The sequence below is a fragment of the Sinocyclocheilus grahami genome, unplaced genomic scaffold (assembly GCF_001515645.1).
Source record: "Sinocyclocheilus grahami isolate Dianchi unplaced genomic scaffold, SAMN03320097.WGS_v1.1 scaffold846.1, whole genome shotgun sequence".
Taxonomy (NCBI): domain Eukaryota; kingdom Metazoa; phylum Chordata; class Actinopteri; order Cypriniformes; family Cyprinidae; genus Sinocyclocheilus; species Sinocyclocheilus grahami.
Window position 1 is genome coordinate 172,419 of NW_015506025.1, and position 17,700 is coordinate 190,118.

General features: G+C 36.8%; 1 protein-coding gene across 1 annotated transcript in view; it reads left to right on the plus strand.

The window, feature by feature from the left end:
* The first annotated feature begins 628 nt into the window (after positions 1–628).
* Positions 629–17,700, plus strand: part of LOC107562884 (ADP-ribosylation factor-binding protein GGA1-like) — a 39,589-nt gene continuing 22,517 nt past the window's right edge. The window contains exons 1-7 of the mRNA XM_016247628.1: positions 629–725; positions 2,011–2,095; positions 2,654–2,729; positions 8,400–8,498; positions 16,800–16,923; positions 17,188–17,288; positions 17,533–17,613. Coding sequence (XP_016103114.1) covers positions 683–725; positions 2,011–2,095; positions 2,654–2,729; positions 8,400–8,498; positions 16,800–16,923; positions 17,188–17,288; positions 17,533–17,613 — 609 coding nt within the window. The 5' untranslated portion in view covers positions 629–682. The remainder of the gene's footprint in view (positions 726–2,010; positions 2,096–2,653; positions 2,730–8,399; positions 8,499–16,799; positions 16,924–17,187; positions 17,289–17,532; positions 17,614–17,700) is intronic.

Genomic DNA, 17,700 nt, shown 5'->3' on the forward strand with positions numbered 1-17,700 from the left:
CTGGTATATGAAAGAAGAATTTAGCATGAATAACCTTGGAATTAGTTTTTTTTTTTTTTTTAACATAAGAATAGATTCCTTTCTGTAAGTAGAGGAACTTAAAGTCGTGGCCTAATGGTTAGAGAGTCGGCCTCGTAACCCAAAGGTTGTGGGTTTGAGTCTCGTACCGGCAGGGATTGTAGGTGGGGGGAGTGAATGTACAGCACTCTCTTCCACCTTCAATACCACGACTGAGGTATCCTTGAGCAAGGCACCGAACCCCCAACTGCACCTCGGGCGACGCAGCATAAATGGCTGCCCACTGCTCTGGGTGTGTGTGCACTGCTGTGTGTGTGCACTTTGGATGGGTTAAATGCAGAGCACTAATTCCAAGTATGGGTCACCATACTTGGCCACATGTCACTTCACTTTACAGTGGGTTTCAGCACAGTGAGACGTTAAAGAGGAAAACCCCTAGTTTTTCCTTCTTTCTTATTCCTCATAGTTTCCACGTAAAGTACAAATACATAAAACGTTCAGGCGTTCATGAAACATACTCAATCAGTTACTACTCTACTTGTATAAGTTAAGTTACATGCACCATATGAATGTACTGTTTCATTATAGGAAAATACAAATGCAGAAGTACTTCTGTAGTCACGTGTTTCATCGCGAGATTTGAGTCTTGTGATCTCGGGTGAAGATGGCGGCTCCGCCTGACGAGCAGAGCTTAGAGTCCCGCATCAGTAAGTCAAACACATTTAAACTTCAAATGTATTACATTCTTATGTGACAGTGCTAATAACAAGGATATGCATACGCCTAAGAGGATACATTTGTGTAAGTGCTTTGCGGAACGCAGATGCGGAGTGTCATGGTGTTGTTGGCAGTTGAGTTATTAGCATGCTAACGCCGATATAGTTGAGTTTCTGACACACTTTTGTTTTAGTGTGTTTTGTGCGTGTATTTTTACTGTTGTGGGAGTGTGTGTTCTGTGCTTGACCGGTAGAGAAGAGTTGTAAAATGGCAAACTATCTGTCCGTGAATCAAAAGGGAGGAGTCTCTGTAAGCAGAATCACATGATAAATAAAATATTGAATGAAGACCTTCAATAATAAAATATTTGTTACGCTTCTACAGTGTAAGGTCCAAATTTACACCATACAGTTCCGTACTACTATCAACCATGTAAGTGAAGAAAAGATTATTCATTCGCCTGTTTCCTTAAAGGAGCCATATCCGACCTACACTTTTGTCAGTTTTATGTTGTCGACTTGTAATGCTTAAGTCACAGTCATCACTTAGTTTGGCAACCCGTTTCTACGCTGTCTCCAACCCTTTGAATTAAAGTCTTTGAAAATAACTGTGGACTCAACATCAATAACATTCCTGATTACAAGTAAAAAAAAAAAAAAAACTTCATTAAAACGTTGTGCACAAAGAAATTAATATTTATTAAATATTTTTAAAGTCACTATCAAATTAAAATGTATTTCTCTCATTATGTCACTGGGTAATTGTGATTATTTTGTCCATGCATTTAATTTTGTATAATTTTTTTAATTGACTTCCTAATCTTTAATCACATTCAGATCTACCTCCATTTCAATATACAATGGGCATTTTTCACAATGCAGGCGATGGAACTAGTCTGGTTTTGGCTTACTGGAAAGAGAATTTTGATTTTAAAAGTAATTAGATTTCTGGATAGTAAGATAATAATGGGCTATAATTAATCTACAATGAACAAGGAAAAATTTTAACATGATATAAATGTTTTAAAACTATTTCTTGTTGATATATCTCAGCTTCTAGATTCAGATGTTTGATTTCAATAACTGTTCATGGTCATTGTTTTAAAATACTTTGAAAGGATTTCTTATCGTTTGCTTTTGTATCTTATAACTGTTGATTTACAGATGTTGTTATGTTTATGCGAAATTGCAGATATGCTTGTTGTAGGTTATTGTAGGTAAGGTTTTTTCTATTAAGTCTTTCTAACTTTTTTGCTTTTTTATGTGTCACATGTAGACAAAGCGACCAACCCTTTAAATCGAGAAACTGATTGGGAGAGTATTCAACTGTTCTGTGACCAACTCAGCAATGAACCTGAAGGGTGCGTCCACATTTCAGTCATTTTTAAACCTAAATGTTTCTTCTTAAATATGCGCAGCGATGGACTGTTCACACAGAATGGTGACGTCTCACTAGTCTGTTTTTTAAATTCATTTTAAGCCTCAAGCAGTGGCTCAATACCTTGGTGAGATATTGGTTTTACTGACTACAAATTAACTTCTGTTCTGTTAGGGACAGTCGAGCAAACTCATTACAGTGACCACTGAGCTTCTGAAGAACTGAAAAGCCATTGTAGTACTTGTATTTTAGTTTTCCTCAGGCTTTTTCTAGGGTTTATTGAATGTGATTGTTTTGTCATTGTGGCCGTGCATGTTCGTATAACAATCCCAAAGGGATAAACACACAATCAAAGGGTAAAGTTACCTGTCCTTATTTAGGTAAGTTTCACATGACCAGGAAATGTAAGAGAAAGTCAAGTCTTAATTAGGAATGTAAAAATAAATAGCTCCTATATCTTTTGCTTTTGTTAGTGTGAATGTTCAGGGGTCTGGATTTACGGATTATTCTTTTTATTGTGCTAAATACATTGTGTCTTTAGTCCACAGTTGGCCACCAGACTTCTTGCTCACAAGATTCAATCCCCTCAGGAGTGGGAGGCCATGCAGGCACTCATGGTAAGATCAGCATTCTGGGTTTTTTTCAGGGGTGTGGATGACTCTGTGTAGTCAAAGACTGATTAGGGGTCCCAGCACTATAATATGCTGGAACCCTATTATGTTTGTACTGATTTGCTGCTAATTTGCTGCAAACTTTTGATTTATGAAAACATTGCTAAGATATAAGCTAATTAAATGATCTGGTTTCACTCATTTTGACTAATTAACTTAAAACTGCTGAACGCCAGACATAGTGAAACTTGAACACATAGACAACAGGATATTCTGAGAATAAACATAAAATTTTGTCTGCCTATAAGGGGTGCTACAAATATAAACCTGTCGTAAATTTGATCCATTTGATCAAGGAAAATAAAATTTGATGTGTATCTTCAAGGCAAGTGGTAACAAAGCCATAAAAAATAATCATACAAATCAACAAAAATTAATCAGATTTCAGCAGTTAATTACTTCTTTGTGAATGACTGATGTGACATTTAGCCTGTTCAAGGAAACGGCATGAAGCTGTGTATTCAATTTAAGGAGAATCGGCCACAAGGTGACACTATAATAAGCTAAAGTACATTTTTGCTAGTAACCACAGAGAACCTTGATGGCTAGAACAAAAATTAATCCTTCCTCTTAATCCTTGACAAACGTTTAATTTAATCACTATAAAATCTCAAGTAAAAAAAGTAACACGTGTTCCTTGTACCTTTAATATATTAATGTTACAACATCTTAACTCAAAATGTTTTAAAATATTGTTTTCGAGGTAAACGGCAAGATTTTTTGTACACGTTATAAATTATTAATTCATTTATAACCTTGCCTTGTAAAAATGTCAAATTATTTGATATTTAAAAAGATTTATTGACACCCAGCAGTAGTGGTCTTTCCTATGGTTCACCCATTTTATTTTAAATAAGCCTCGCAACAGAAGGTTGCTCAGCTTGCGCACAAAAAAGAGCCCCATCTCCTGCCATGTCACATACACTGCTCTGCAACTCTTGTTAACCGCACTGGTCACTGTTGTATCTGAAGAAAGGTGTTTCTGAGGCTGATACCTGAGGCTGATAAAATCATTCAGTCAGTCAGTGCTTGAAACAGCTCTATAATATCATTTTCTTTTTAGGGCCTGAGCACCAATGGTGAGAGGACCCTCGAGGACCCTGTTGGAATTGCTCCATTTATTATTATTATTATTAAGGGCCCAAGCCATTGGTGCAGGGACCTATTGTTTTTCTAAGGATTCTTCTTCTTATTTTTCGTCAAGGTTTTTGGGCCCTTAACATGCTCAAATGTTTTGTTTTACCGCTGTGCACTCCTCTCTCTCGCTCTCTCTACTGAAGAAAAAAAGTCACTGACGTCTGGGATGGCCTGAGGGTCAATAAAATAACAGCAAATTTCCATTTTTGAGTGAACTGTCCCTTTAAAGTGCTCCAGTTGTCAAACATTACATTTGTAATACAACTGCAAAATTAAAAAAAAAAATTGTTTAATGAACTTAAAGACTAAACAAGTTAAACAAAATGTTTGCAAACAAACATTTACAAATATTACTACTGTTCACGATTACATCTTTAAAATGAGGCAGAAGTCAGAAAAAAATTAATAAACCAGGTGTTAGTTCAACTGAACTGAGTCAAGTGAAGTCCAGTCACTGTATTTACATAGTGCTTTTTACATTACAGATTGTGTCAAAGCAACTTTACAGTATTAAACAGAAAAATTGTGTCGAAGGAACCAAAATAAAGTACAATTTATCTCAAAAAATGAAATGATGCCTTTTAAATAATTTAAAATGTAATACCAGTTAATTAAATTTGTGATGAAACAGAAGTTGCAACCATTTTTTTTGGCACACACAAAATCTCAGTCCATCGCACAACACAGGGAGCATTGATGTTGACTGTTCATTAGTTGCAAGGATTTGTAACAGAACATGCACATTTCATATTATAAGTCTACCTTAAACAGCATTAAAATAATATCAAAATATGCCTGCCTGTTGTTGATAAATACCAGTGGTGACGTTTTACAAATTGATTGATCAATTGTCCCAATGTTTACTAAGCCATGGTCTCTTTACCAGTGCAGGGACTCGTGTGCACAGTCTAGTGATTCGTTACCTACGGAACTGACTGAGACGCAGTCTGCTTTGATAATAGCCGTGTGAAAGGGTTCAGTTGTTTATTCTCATTTGGAACGACAAACTCCTCTCCGAAGCGCCTTCACGAGACCAGAAACGCTGTGTAATCCGCCCCCTTTGAAAAGAGCCTGGTTGTTAGTCATGTTTAATGTCGACTTTAAACTTCACGGGACAATTGCAAAAGTTTGCACGCAAAAACCCATTCAACACGCCCATGTTAACTTCAAATAAGTGTATTGCTGTGGTTTACATTACACGTTTCGTCATAGTAAGCATCAATGGCTTATAAAAGAGAGAGACCGCATGATCTCTTCATATCTTTTAACATCACGGAAACACAAAAACATCATACAACACGCCAAAATGAAACCTAAAATTCATTATAGTAACACAGCTTTTGACATTAAGTGTTTTATGGATTAAACGAGAAGACCACGTTCCCTTCACTTAAATAGCTCATTTCCCTCAGACATATTCACACAACGCTTATTCGATGTTTTTATACGTGTTGTACATTTGTGTATAAATACATACGTTTTAAATTATACGTTTACACCGTTTTTTAAATATACAAGTATTGATAAATTCAGTCCAAGTACAAATTCAGTTCCACTTACCTGTCGTGTGAACTTGACATACATTTAACATAGCCTAAATATTCATTTATCTTCGGACACACGACACAAGCAAAAACACTTCTAAATATCCACTCAAAAACATCGGATATGCTGTATGTTTTTGTCTATAAATTTAGTCTAAAAAATAACATTTATTTAGTGGCACTTACCTGACTCGTGAACTTGACAAGAAGGCGCTGTTTCTCCCGCAAAGTCACTCAGGCTCGTGCACATGCGGAATGATCTCAGTGTTGGCTGGATTAGTTTTTATTAGTTTAGTCAACATTAGCATAGCTAATTGTTGACTGGATTTGAAAATAATATTTGTAATAATAATCACAAATAATCAAATATATTTGTGTAGACTTAATATAATATGTCCTCTCAACTAAGCCCAAGCAATAAAATTAGCTCAACTTGTATTTTTGCCCTTCCAACATTTTGTTAATTGGATTTTTTACAGTGTAGGCAGAATGCAAAAAAACTATGTGACTTTTCGAGCAAGCTTTAGCTACTTACCATTGAAAGAAGTTGGCAGTACTGCTTAAAACATTGGGGATGCTAAATTGCGAAGGGATTTTTGATATCTCGAACGGTTTGGCCGTGGCGAGGTGACAAAATTATGGCGAGAAATGGAACCGTCTAATAACTTTTGCACACATTGTCTGATTTTGATCAAACATTAGCTGTTTGTTCGTCATACAAGGCCGATCACATAGATATGACAATTAGGAGTTAAAGTTATGGTGCCACCAACTGGCAGCAGGAAGTGTGTCATTTTCAGAATGTTTTGAAATTAGCCTCTTATTTTTACTAGATTGTCTTCAATCTTCATCAGAATAATGTCACAACACAGCAGATGCAAAACTGCAAAGGGATTCTTGATATCTTAAATACTGTTGCCATGGCAATGTGTCAAACTTGAATTTAGTTTAAGGGAACTTTACAACCAAAAGCCACACAATGTGGCATCATATCAGTATTCCGAGTTGTGTTGCGGTAAAATTAACAGATAGCGCCAATAGCTCTCCGAGTGCAACTATTTGACATCATTGAAATAATGGCGCCCCTCATAGTCCAAAATATGTATAAAATGATGTGGATTTTTTAAATAACGTAAATCGTTTATGGGTTTTCTACTACATATTTCAGTAAGAGACATCATATACGTTATATTAAGCCATACAAGTCTTAATACCCGGGGTTATATGTAGCTTAAAATATGACAAAACTATATGAATTTGAATTGTCAATTTGAATTATTGACAAGTGTCATTTAACAAAACAGAATATTATGAGGCATTTAACATAGTTTTGAATTTGATAATTTTTTTTTTACTTGAATATTGAACATTTGAAATTTAACACAATTGAGTTTTATAGACATGTATTTTCAAACAGCGGATGTTTTGTTCTGAATTCTTAAACTGCAAATATCCAGTTTTTAAAAATACAGCTTCAAGTTTTCAAGATGAAGAAATTCAGAACATCACATTCAATATTCTAAAATTCAAAATGCCGAAATTCAGATCGCACAAAGTAGGTAGAGTTCAACCACAGGGAAGAGTAGATGATCTCTGAAAATCGAACTAAGCATTTTGGCCAATTACTACGGTGACCGGGAGGGAATATGTTCGGTTCACTTTTGTCAAAATACAAAGTTTTTGAAAATACAAAAAACTTAATTGTGTTAAATTTTAAATGTTCAATGCGCTCTATAGCGCCACCTTTTGATAAAAGTGTGGGGGGGGGGGTTAGTTTTACTACAGTCACCAAACTCGGTACATATATTGTTCTCATCAAGCCAGACAACTTTCTAATGGTTTGAATGTGGATTTTTGGAAAAATCAGGCTGTGAATTAATGCATACTCCTCCTAGGAGAATCATGCAATTCACATCAAACTTTGTCAACATGATGCCAAGATACTGAAGATGCTAAATTGCGAACAGATTTTAGATCTCTTGACCGGTGCTTGCCATGGTGATTTATTAAATATAACAGTAAAAAATATAACAGTAATTTTCTTCTTCATCTTTAAAGTGCATTATCCAAGCTCTTCAAAAAAAATGTACATATGTAGAACAAGTCATTCTGAAACATGCTTAGTTTCATAAATTTAAAATGCTCAGGGACCAGCAGAAATTTTAAAACTATCATAGACGGTTTCAGCTGACATGAAGGCTGTAATACTAAGGTTGTATCATAGGATTAGAAATATTTTAAGCCTAATCTTGTTCAGCTCAGTCTCCATATATTAGAATGACAAATAAATGCATAGAATTTAAGAATCAGTATACTTTTACATAATTATTTTAGAAATACTTATAGAGCATTAAAATAAAAAATAAAAAATCTTATAGATCACAAAAAGTTTTATATACAGTGGGGCAAAAAAGTATTTAGTCAGCCACCAATTGTGCAAGTTCTCCCACTTAAAAAGATGAGAGAGGCCTGTAATTTTAGTGGGAGAACTTGCACAATTGGTGGCTGACTAAATACTTTTTTCCCCACTGTATCCTACCTTCTCTCACTCATAGGATAAGACATCTTTTAAGCCTGATCGTTTACTGCTCAGTTCAATTACTTAGAACGACAAACAAATACATAAAATATGTTAATATATACTCTATTGGTAATATGGTTTTATATAATTATTTCACAAATGCTTATAGATCATTAAAAGTTTTGGTAACACTTTACATTAAGGTCTCATTTGTTAACGTTAGTTAATACATTAAGTAACATGAACTTACAAATGAGTCAAATTCGAAACATGAAATCTCTTCTACAAGAAATGATATTGGGAATAAATGTTCTTTTATGAATCATACAGATGATATTGATAAATGATCTACCTACATTATTCTCGTTGTTAGGGAAAGCATAACTCTTTGGCACTGTGTGTTTTTGTCCTAAGGTTCTAGAGACCTGTGTGAAGAACTGTGGGAAAAGGTTCCATAATGAGGTGGGGAAGTTCCGTTTCCTGAATGAGCTTATCAAAGTGGTTTCCCCTAAGGTATGTTTTGTCTGTGTATATAAATCAGCATTGTCACTGTGTTAGAATTCACACCACGGATGTTAGTATAATCACAAAATATCATAACATTGAAGGAATTTGTAGTTTTTTTTCTAGGCTTGATTGTGTTTATGGGGTGCAGTCTAACATGTTAATGCTTCATTTTGAAAAAAAAAACCGCATTATTTTTCACATAATTTACCTTTATTCCACACCGCTCTGTCCCTTCTCTGATAAACGTGCTGATCATTTCCTGCTTTTATGAAGCCCCTCCCTCAGAAATAGGCGATGGGCTCTGATTGGTTTGCTAGCCCAGTGTTTTGTGATTGGCTAAACTGCCTCTAGTGCTCGTCTAATCGTCCTGCCCCTCACCTCAGCGGCATGTGCTCTGGTTGTATTGTAAACAACAGCGTCGTTAATATCGCTTATCAGTTTGAGCCCGATTGAGAAGCAGAGGATATTATTGAAGAGGATCATGCAGAACCTGTGCAAGTATGGCTTTTAATGGTAGGCAGAGGCATCATGCCCATTCAAAGTGAGAGGGCATGTGCCAATTCTCGCTCTGTCTGCACAGTGTGCGTGAACGAGCTGATGACGTATCCTGTCTGCGCGAACCCGGTGCGCAGTGGTATGCTAATACATGCGTCGACAGGCAGGTAGGAAAGCATATTAAAACGCTCGGACCGAGTGTTTTGATTGGACAAACATTTCTTGATCCTACGCCTTCCACAGAACATATAAATACTGACAAATACATTTAGACCACTTAACTTAATGATTGCTATCGGGATGTGAAGAGACTTCCAACCAGCATAACAAAAAATGTTTCTGAAGACAATCACCTATTGCACCTTTAAGTAAACAGACAGGTTTTTATGCATAGTTAATAATTATTTTATTAGGTTACTTTGACCATCGCCCACGATCAACATAATCTATAAAGGTGAGAATCAAGATATTTCATGATATAGTTAATGCGTTTGGGGATGTTTCGAATAAAAAGGAAAAAATAAATAAAACATAAGTTCTGTTGTGGCTGCTGTGTGTCACATGAGGACCCCCCAGCCCCCCCATCCCCCAAATCGTGCCGCCTCAAAAATAATGAGTGCATGACGCCCCTGATGGTAGGCCTATGTTTTTTGTTTGTTGTTGTCTCATACTTTTAGATACGCTGTTATTGTAAATGCTACTGCTTATGTTAGCTTTTAATATACGGTTTTATCCTGATTAAAGCTTTAATACAGTACGGCAACTGCATGCGCGTCCATGTTTAACGCTTCTCATAGCTGTGTGAAAATAACTGTATAATTGGATCAGTTCATTGTTGGAGCTGAGCTGAATGACAGAGAGAGAGAGAGAGAGATTCAGAGCATGTGCAGAGCAGCGGACGTGAGGAACAGTATTAAAGGGGTCCTATTATGCTCTTTTACAAAGTCTTGATTTTGTTTTGGGGGTGTACTAAAACATGCTCTCATACTAGGTTGTTCGAAAAACACATTATTTTCACTTTTTTCTAGGCTTGATTGTGTTTATGGGGTGCAGTCTAACATGTTAATGCTTCATTTTGAAAAAAAAAAAACGCATTATTTTTCACATAATTTACCTTTATTCCACACCGCTCTGTCCCTTCTCTGATAAACGTGCTGATCATTTCCTGCTTTTATGAAGCCCCTCCCTCAGAAATAGGCGATGGGCTCTGATTGGTTTGCTAGCCCAGTGTTTTGTGATTGGCTAAACTGCCTCTAGTGCTCGTCTAATCGTCCTGCCCCTCACCTCAGCGGCATGTGCTCTGGTTGTATTGTAAACAACAGCGTCGTTAATATCGCTTATCAGTTTGAGCCCGATTGAGAAGCAGAGGATATTATTGAAGAGGATCATGCAGAACCTGTGCAAGTATGGCTTTTAATGGTAGGCAGAGGCATCATGCCCATTCAAAGTGAGAGGGCATGTGCCAATTCTCGCTCTGTCTGCACAGTGTGCGTGAACGAGCTGATGACGTATCCTGTCTGCGCGAACCCGGTGCGCAGAGGTATGCTAATACATGCGTCGACAGGCAGGTAGGAAAGCATATTAAAACGCTCGGACCGAGTGTTTTGATTGGACAAACATTTCTTGATCCTACGCCTTCCACAGAACATATAAATACTGACAAATACATTTAGACCACTTAACTTAATGATTGCTATCGGGATGTGAAGAGACTTCCAACCAGCATAACAAAAAATGTTTCTGAAGACAATCACCTATTGCACCTTTAAGTAAACAGACAGGTTTTTATGCATAGTTAATAATTATTTTATTAGGTTACTTTGACCATCGCCCACGATCAACATAATCTATAAAGGTGAGAATCAAGATATTTCATGATATAGTTAATGCGTTTGGGGATGTTTCGAATAAAAAGGAAAAAATAAATAAAACATAAGTTCTGTTGTGGCTGCTGTGTGTCACATGAGGACCCCCCAGCCCCCCCATCCCCCAAATCGTGCCGCCTCAAAAATAATGAGTGCATGACGCCCCTGATGGTAGGCCTATGTTTTTTGTTTGTTGTTGTCTCATACTTTTAGATACGCTGTTATTGTAAATGCTACTGCTTATGTTAGCTTTTAATATACGGTTTTATCCTGATTAAAGCTTTAATACAGTACGGCAACTGCATGCGCGTCCATGTTTAACGCTTCTCATAGCTGTGTGAAAATAACTGTATAATTGGATCAGTTCATTGTTGGAGCTGAGCTGAATGACAGAGAGAGAGAGAGAGATTCAGAGCGTGTGCAGAGCAGCGGACGTGAGGAACAATATTAAAGGGGTCCTATTATGCTCTTTTACAAAGTCTTGATTTTGTTTTGGGGGTGTACTAAAACATGCTCTCATACTAGGTTGTTCGAAAAACACATTATTTTCACATATTTTACATTATTACAACACCTCTGTCCCCAGTCTGGCATGAACGGCTCGAATAGTTCCTGGATCAAATGAAGGCTTGCCTTCTGAAATACGAAATGTGCTGTGATTGGTTAGCTGGGCCAGTGTGTAGGGATGTAACAATTAACCGCGAGCCAGTTGAAAATCTATTTAAATATGTGACGATTGAGCTGAATGACAGAGAGAGAGAGAGAGAGATTCAGAGCATGTGCAGAGCAGCGGACGTGAGGAACAGTATTAAAGGGGTCCTATTATGCTCTTTTACAAAGTCTTGATTTTGTTTTGGGGGTGTACTAAAACATGCTCTCATACTAGGTTGTTCGAAAAACACATTATTTTCACATATTTTACATTATTACAACACCTCTGTCCCCAGTCTGGCATGAACGGCTCGAATAGTTCCTGGATCAAATGAAGGCTTGCCTTCTGAAATACGAAATGTGCTGTGATTGGTTAGCTGGGCCAGTGTGTAGGGATGTAACAATTAACCGCGAGCCAGTTGAAAATCTATTTAAATATGTGACGATTCAAATCGGTTAAGATGCTAAACAAATCGCGATTCAATTAGGGGTAGGAGTTTATATGAATGCATGTCTGAGGGGAACTTACTGTCTTTAGAAAAGTATAGATGGAATTTTTTTTCTTTTCTTCTTGCCTCTGTATAATGCACATTAAAGTTCATAAGTGCAGCGCTGCTTTGTTTACAGCGGAAACGAAGGAAACGCTTTAAGCGCCACCTGCTGGCAGAGAGTGAATCTGCGTCTCATTCAGCTCATCTGCTGTTGCGGTTTCATGCAGATATTTTTTATGTATAGTTTCACTAAACTGAAGTCAAATCATTCTGTTTTTGCTTCAAATTTCGAAATTATACAATCTAATTTAGTTTAAATACTGATCATGCTGTGTGTGTTGTGATTGACACCACTTGGCGCTTGGTCGGGAAATGTCATGCCCCTTACCATAGCCGCCTGCGAGCTTCAGTGTAAATATTGCATCAAAATCAAATCAATTTGAGTGCGATTTAAACCCGGATGATTGTAAACACTCTAAGTTCCCCTGCCTTGGGAAAGCTAGCGTGTCTCCGACATAATCATAACACTCGTTGCCTTCCCTAGTGCAGCTCAACCAGGTCTCGTCCCATTCGTCGGTATTTGTGATATCAAAAATCCCGGAAAATATGCATTGTAGTCCAAACTTGTGAATCCATTAGAATCGTTAGAAGACAGAATCACGATTCATATATGAATAGATTTTTACGTGCATCCCTAGTTTTCTCTTCCTCTTCTCTAAAGCAGCGCAGCATGGCCTCGCCCCCTTTGTTGCATGTTCCCGGGGGCGGGGTTTATTTAGGTTTGTGACGTCATGCATGGGTCGCGGAAGCGGGTTACTTTTGAGGTCTGGTACAAATATGACATGGGCTACAAAAAAAAAAAACATAGGCTATAGGCTCATATGTGTGCATGTTTAATCATTAAAAGATTGCGATCTTAATTAAAACACGTGATCTTATTCCTAAATGACAGTGATTCTGCTATGTCTATTAAACCTTTGAAAACACAATAACATCGGAATATTTAAACCTGCTTTCGTGCAGCCACTGATCCAGGTAGAGCAACGCAGCCAGCGCTCATCATGTAGCTTAAGCTTTATTATTGAAACGGTCTACAAAAACAGTCTACTTACACAGTAGGCTACATTTCTGTGTTGCAAACACTAAAGAATAACAAAAGTATTTGGAGAAAAGTTTTTTAATCTGGATATAGACTCTGATGTTGCGGCAGCCTCGATCAAAACGAGTAATTAACTTTTGGAACTAATGATACGCTTCAAATATAGATTGTATATGGTGTTACATTATTGCAGTAGGTGGCAAACAGTGACTGTTAAATGTATTTGATGTCTGAATCATTCAAGAGATTCATTCAAAAACTCTGGATGAAACAAGTCTTCATTTTCTTTTTTCTTTTTCAAACGATTTTTTAGCTACATAATGAATTAATTTAAATTAATAAATATTTTTAAATACACTCATTTATAACATTTTAGACATTTATAAATAGACTCATTTATAACATTAAATAAAACATTGTCAGAAACTCAAATTACGTGTTTTGTTTGGTTGTCTAATGTTTGTTTTCAGAATCGTGGAAGAATCATAGAATAAAAATACCTAAGCTAACATATCAGACATCTAACTAATATCATTAGTACTGTTTATAGCCTATTATGTTACATGTTACTATGTATGTTTATGAACTATGTATGTATTATGTAGGAGGACATAATACCCCCCGGGCCCCCCCTTCTTTTGGTTCGTTCCACATCCATGAGGTCACAAACCCAGGAAGTAACTTGTTGTGGTCCCTACCAGCCGTTTTTGTGGGCATTAAACTGCCAGAATTTTAAAAGACGATATCTCTGTTTGCATTGAACTTTCAGCTTCGTAACTTTGCAGATATTGTTTATGCTCAAACAGCAACATTACACACTAATATTAAAAAAGTGAAATCGCAATCAATCACCCCTTTAAATAAATGTGAGCATTGCACATTCAAATTAAAAAAGGTGGCGCTGTTGCACATTCTAAAGGTTTGCGTTTTCAGAGCAGTTCACAGTCAATTAATAGCACATATTTTACCTAAACGATTGCACATTGAACTGCTAATGATGAATAATGATGTTAACTTTATGGTGTTAATGTTGTAATATGTTGTAGATTGTTGTAAGAGTGCATATTTTACCTCTATCTATTTGAATAAGCAGCTCTAAGTAGGAAAGGACATACATTTCAAAATAAGAGTCTCAGCGTATTACAGGCTTGTTTATAATTTAAAGTCTTGCATTATGCATAAAATCCTTTCTGTTATTTTTGGTGTTTTGTTTGCACAATAAAATGTATCTGGCATTTAATTCAACAAACTATTGTAGCTTCTTTTTGGGCTGCCCCATCACGGGAAGGAAACACTACGGGAATAGTTCACCAAAAAATAAAAATGCTGTTGTAAGGAAACACTACGGGAATAGTTCACCAAAAAATAAAAATGCTGTTGTCATTTGCTCACCCAAGTTGTTCCAAACCTGTATGAGTTCTGTGCTGAACACAGAAGACATTTTGAAGAATGTGGATAATAGTTTCAGGTCCCCATTGACTTCCATTATACCCATTTCAGTACATATTGAATGAAGTATTTTGAGTATTTAAAATGTGCAGTTATTTGCAGCCTGTTTTGCTTATAAGCAGTACTAAGTCCTCGTTAATGTGTGCTCCAGTCTGTTTAATTAAAAGTAAAGGATTTTTTGATTGTATTGGTTTGTTCTGGACAAACAGTATTAATTTTATTTGTCCAGCCCTTAAATGTCTAAAAAAGCTTTATATTTGATTTTAAAAACCCTGGATAAAATTGGTTACCAATATTTTCTGTGTAAAGTTATATACAATTTTACAACTTGTACGCACAAGGATACGCAGTGGTAGAGATAACATAACTTCTGTGTTGACATAGAGTGCATGAACTGAGCAGGGGCCTGTACGACAAAGCTAAATCCAGCCACAAACATACAGTGGGTATAGAAAAGAATCACCCCCTTTAAAATAATCACATTTTGTTGCTTTGCAGCCTGAAATAAAGACAGACACAGATTTTGTTTTATCCAGCTGTATTAGTGCAACTTATAACATCCAAGTGAAAGATATAACACCAACATGTTGAAAAAAATAAAATAAATAAAACAGAATCACTGAGTTGGAAAAATGACTTGTAAACTCAGTCAGGTGTATCTAATCACCTTCTCAATGGCACACAAGTCATTTGACTCTCAACTGCGATCAGCTGTGTTCATTTTGATTAGCTCAGCATGAAAAGAGCTTTCTTGGAGCATTTCAGTCCTTGGTTGTGCAACTGAAGCAAGCAATCAACTATGGGTGGCAAATTTGTAAAGGCTTTATCAATGCCTAGAAGCACAGGGAAGTCTATTAAGAAATGGAAGGTATTTGGTATAACACAGACCCTCCCTGGATCAGGACGTCACTCCAAACTGGATGAAAGAGCCAGGAGGAAATTGGTCAGAGAGGCTACCAAGAGGCCTACAGCAACTCTGAAGCAGTTGCAGGAATTTATGACAAAGAGTGGTCATTGTGTGCATGTGAACAATATCACAAATTCTCCACAAATGTGACTTGTATGGGAGGGTTTCAAGAAAAAAGCCACTTCTCAAGAAAGGCCACATGCAGTCATGACTGAGCTTTGCCAAAATGCACCTTGAAGATTCTGAGGCCACATGAGACTAAAATTGAATTGTTTGGCCTCAACACAAAACAATATGTCTGGGCGGTTATCAAACACTGATCACCATTTAAATAACACCATTCCTACAGTAAAGCATGGAGGTGGTAATGTCCTGTTATGGGGATGTTTCTCTGCAGCAGGGACTGGAGCACTTGTCAGGATTGAAGGAAAAATGGATTTGGCAAAATACCATCAAATTGAGGAAAATCAATTTTTTTGAGGAAAATCTGCTGCCCTTAGCCAGAAAGTTGTCAATGGGAAGGTTTACCTTCCAACATGACAATGGCCCAAAGCACACAGCAAAACTGAGCACACAGTGGTTGAAGGAGAATGCATGGCCTAGTCAGAGCCCAGACTTAAACCCCAATGAAAATCTGTGGAATTACTTGAAGACTGCAGTCCACAAACAGTCACCATCAAATTTAACTGAACTTGAGCAGTTCTGCAAAGACGAGTGGGCAAATATTGCAGAGTTTAGATTTACAAAGTTAGTAGAGACATCCCAACAGACTAAAGGCTGTAATTAAAGCAAAAGGTGGTTCAACAAAATACTGACACAAGGGGGTGATCTTTTTTTCAACTCAGTGAATCTATTTTTAAATTTTTATTTTTTTTCCTGACGTGTTGGTGTTATATCTTTAACTTGGATGTTATAAGTTGCACTGAGTAAATACAGCTGGATAAAACTAAAACTGTGTCCGTCTTCATTTCAGGCTGCAAAGCAACAAAATGTGATTATTTTAAAGGGGGGGGGGGTCTTTTCTATTCTCACTGTATGCCTTTATAGCACATCCTTGTTTGTGCAAGCCTGAATAATATATTGCATGAAGAACTCAAATAACAGGAAAAACATAGAAACCAAAGAGAGAGTGAAGCACTAAAGCAAAACGAAGAAAGTGTTGTCAGAAAAGAGGCTATCTGGTGATTTAAATGCAGACACTGTGCAGTTATACACCTTACTCATACATACTCAGGAGAATGTCTCTTGCTGCTTAGAATGGGAACACTAGTACTCAATATCTTTAATGTGTCTAAATATTTCCTTTAACTTATATTCAATAACTGTCCATGTACTCTATTTTTGTTACAGTATCTAGGTTCTCGAGCCCCAGAACCAGTGAAGAAAAAAGTTTTAGAAGTGATGTACAGCTGGACTGTGTGTTTACCAGAGGAGACAAAGATTTCTGATGCTTATCAGATGCTTAAGAAACAAGGTAACCTGACATGCAGGGTCCTGATTTGTCATAACTATCATGTATTTAACTACATCTCAAAGCTGATACATGTGTGGTCAATAACTATTCTGACATTTGTACTTTCATGAATGCTGTTAAAAGTTATGGTAAACAAACGTGTGAAATGATAAAGCTCTCTTGTGGGACTTGCTGTTTGTCCTATGTTGTTGTTGCGATTGTGTGTTGTGGAGTGTTTGGTAATAAATATGCTACATTATGTTTATGCTCTGCATCTCATTTTAGGTATTATTAAACAGGACCCAGACCTTCCTGATGACAAGCTCTGCCCTCCTCCACTGCCCAGGCCTAAAAACGCCATCTTTGAGGATGAGGAGAAATCAAAGGTTGTTAAGATGCAGTTTAGGAATTGTTTTTTATTATTTTTTTTACTGTTTATTTCCGTATGTCTTTACTCTGTTTACAGTGATTAAAACCTAAGAAGGTTTCGGGAGTCAGATTGATCAATTTTAAACTATTATGTTACCAAACTATATGTTACTATATGTGTAAACCATGAAGAAATAATTATGACTTCACTTATGTCTGTCCACTCTCTCAATGTTTTTTTTTTTCTTTCTGATTCTATAGATGTTGTCTCGTCTTCTGAATAGCTCTCACCCTGAGGACCTGCGAGCGGCAAACAAACTCATTAAAGAAATGGTTCAGGAGGTGTGTAGATGTGTGTGTGTGTGTGTGTGTGTGTGTGTGTGTCTGTCTGTCTGTAGGAATTGTTTTTTATTATTTTTTTTACTGTTT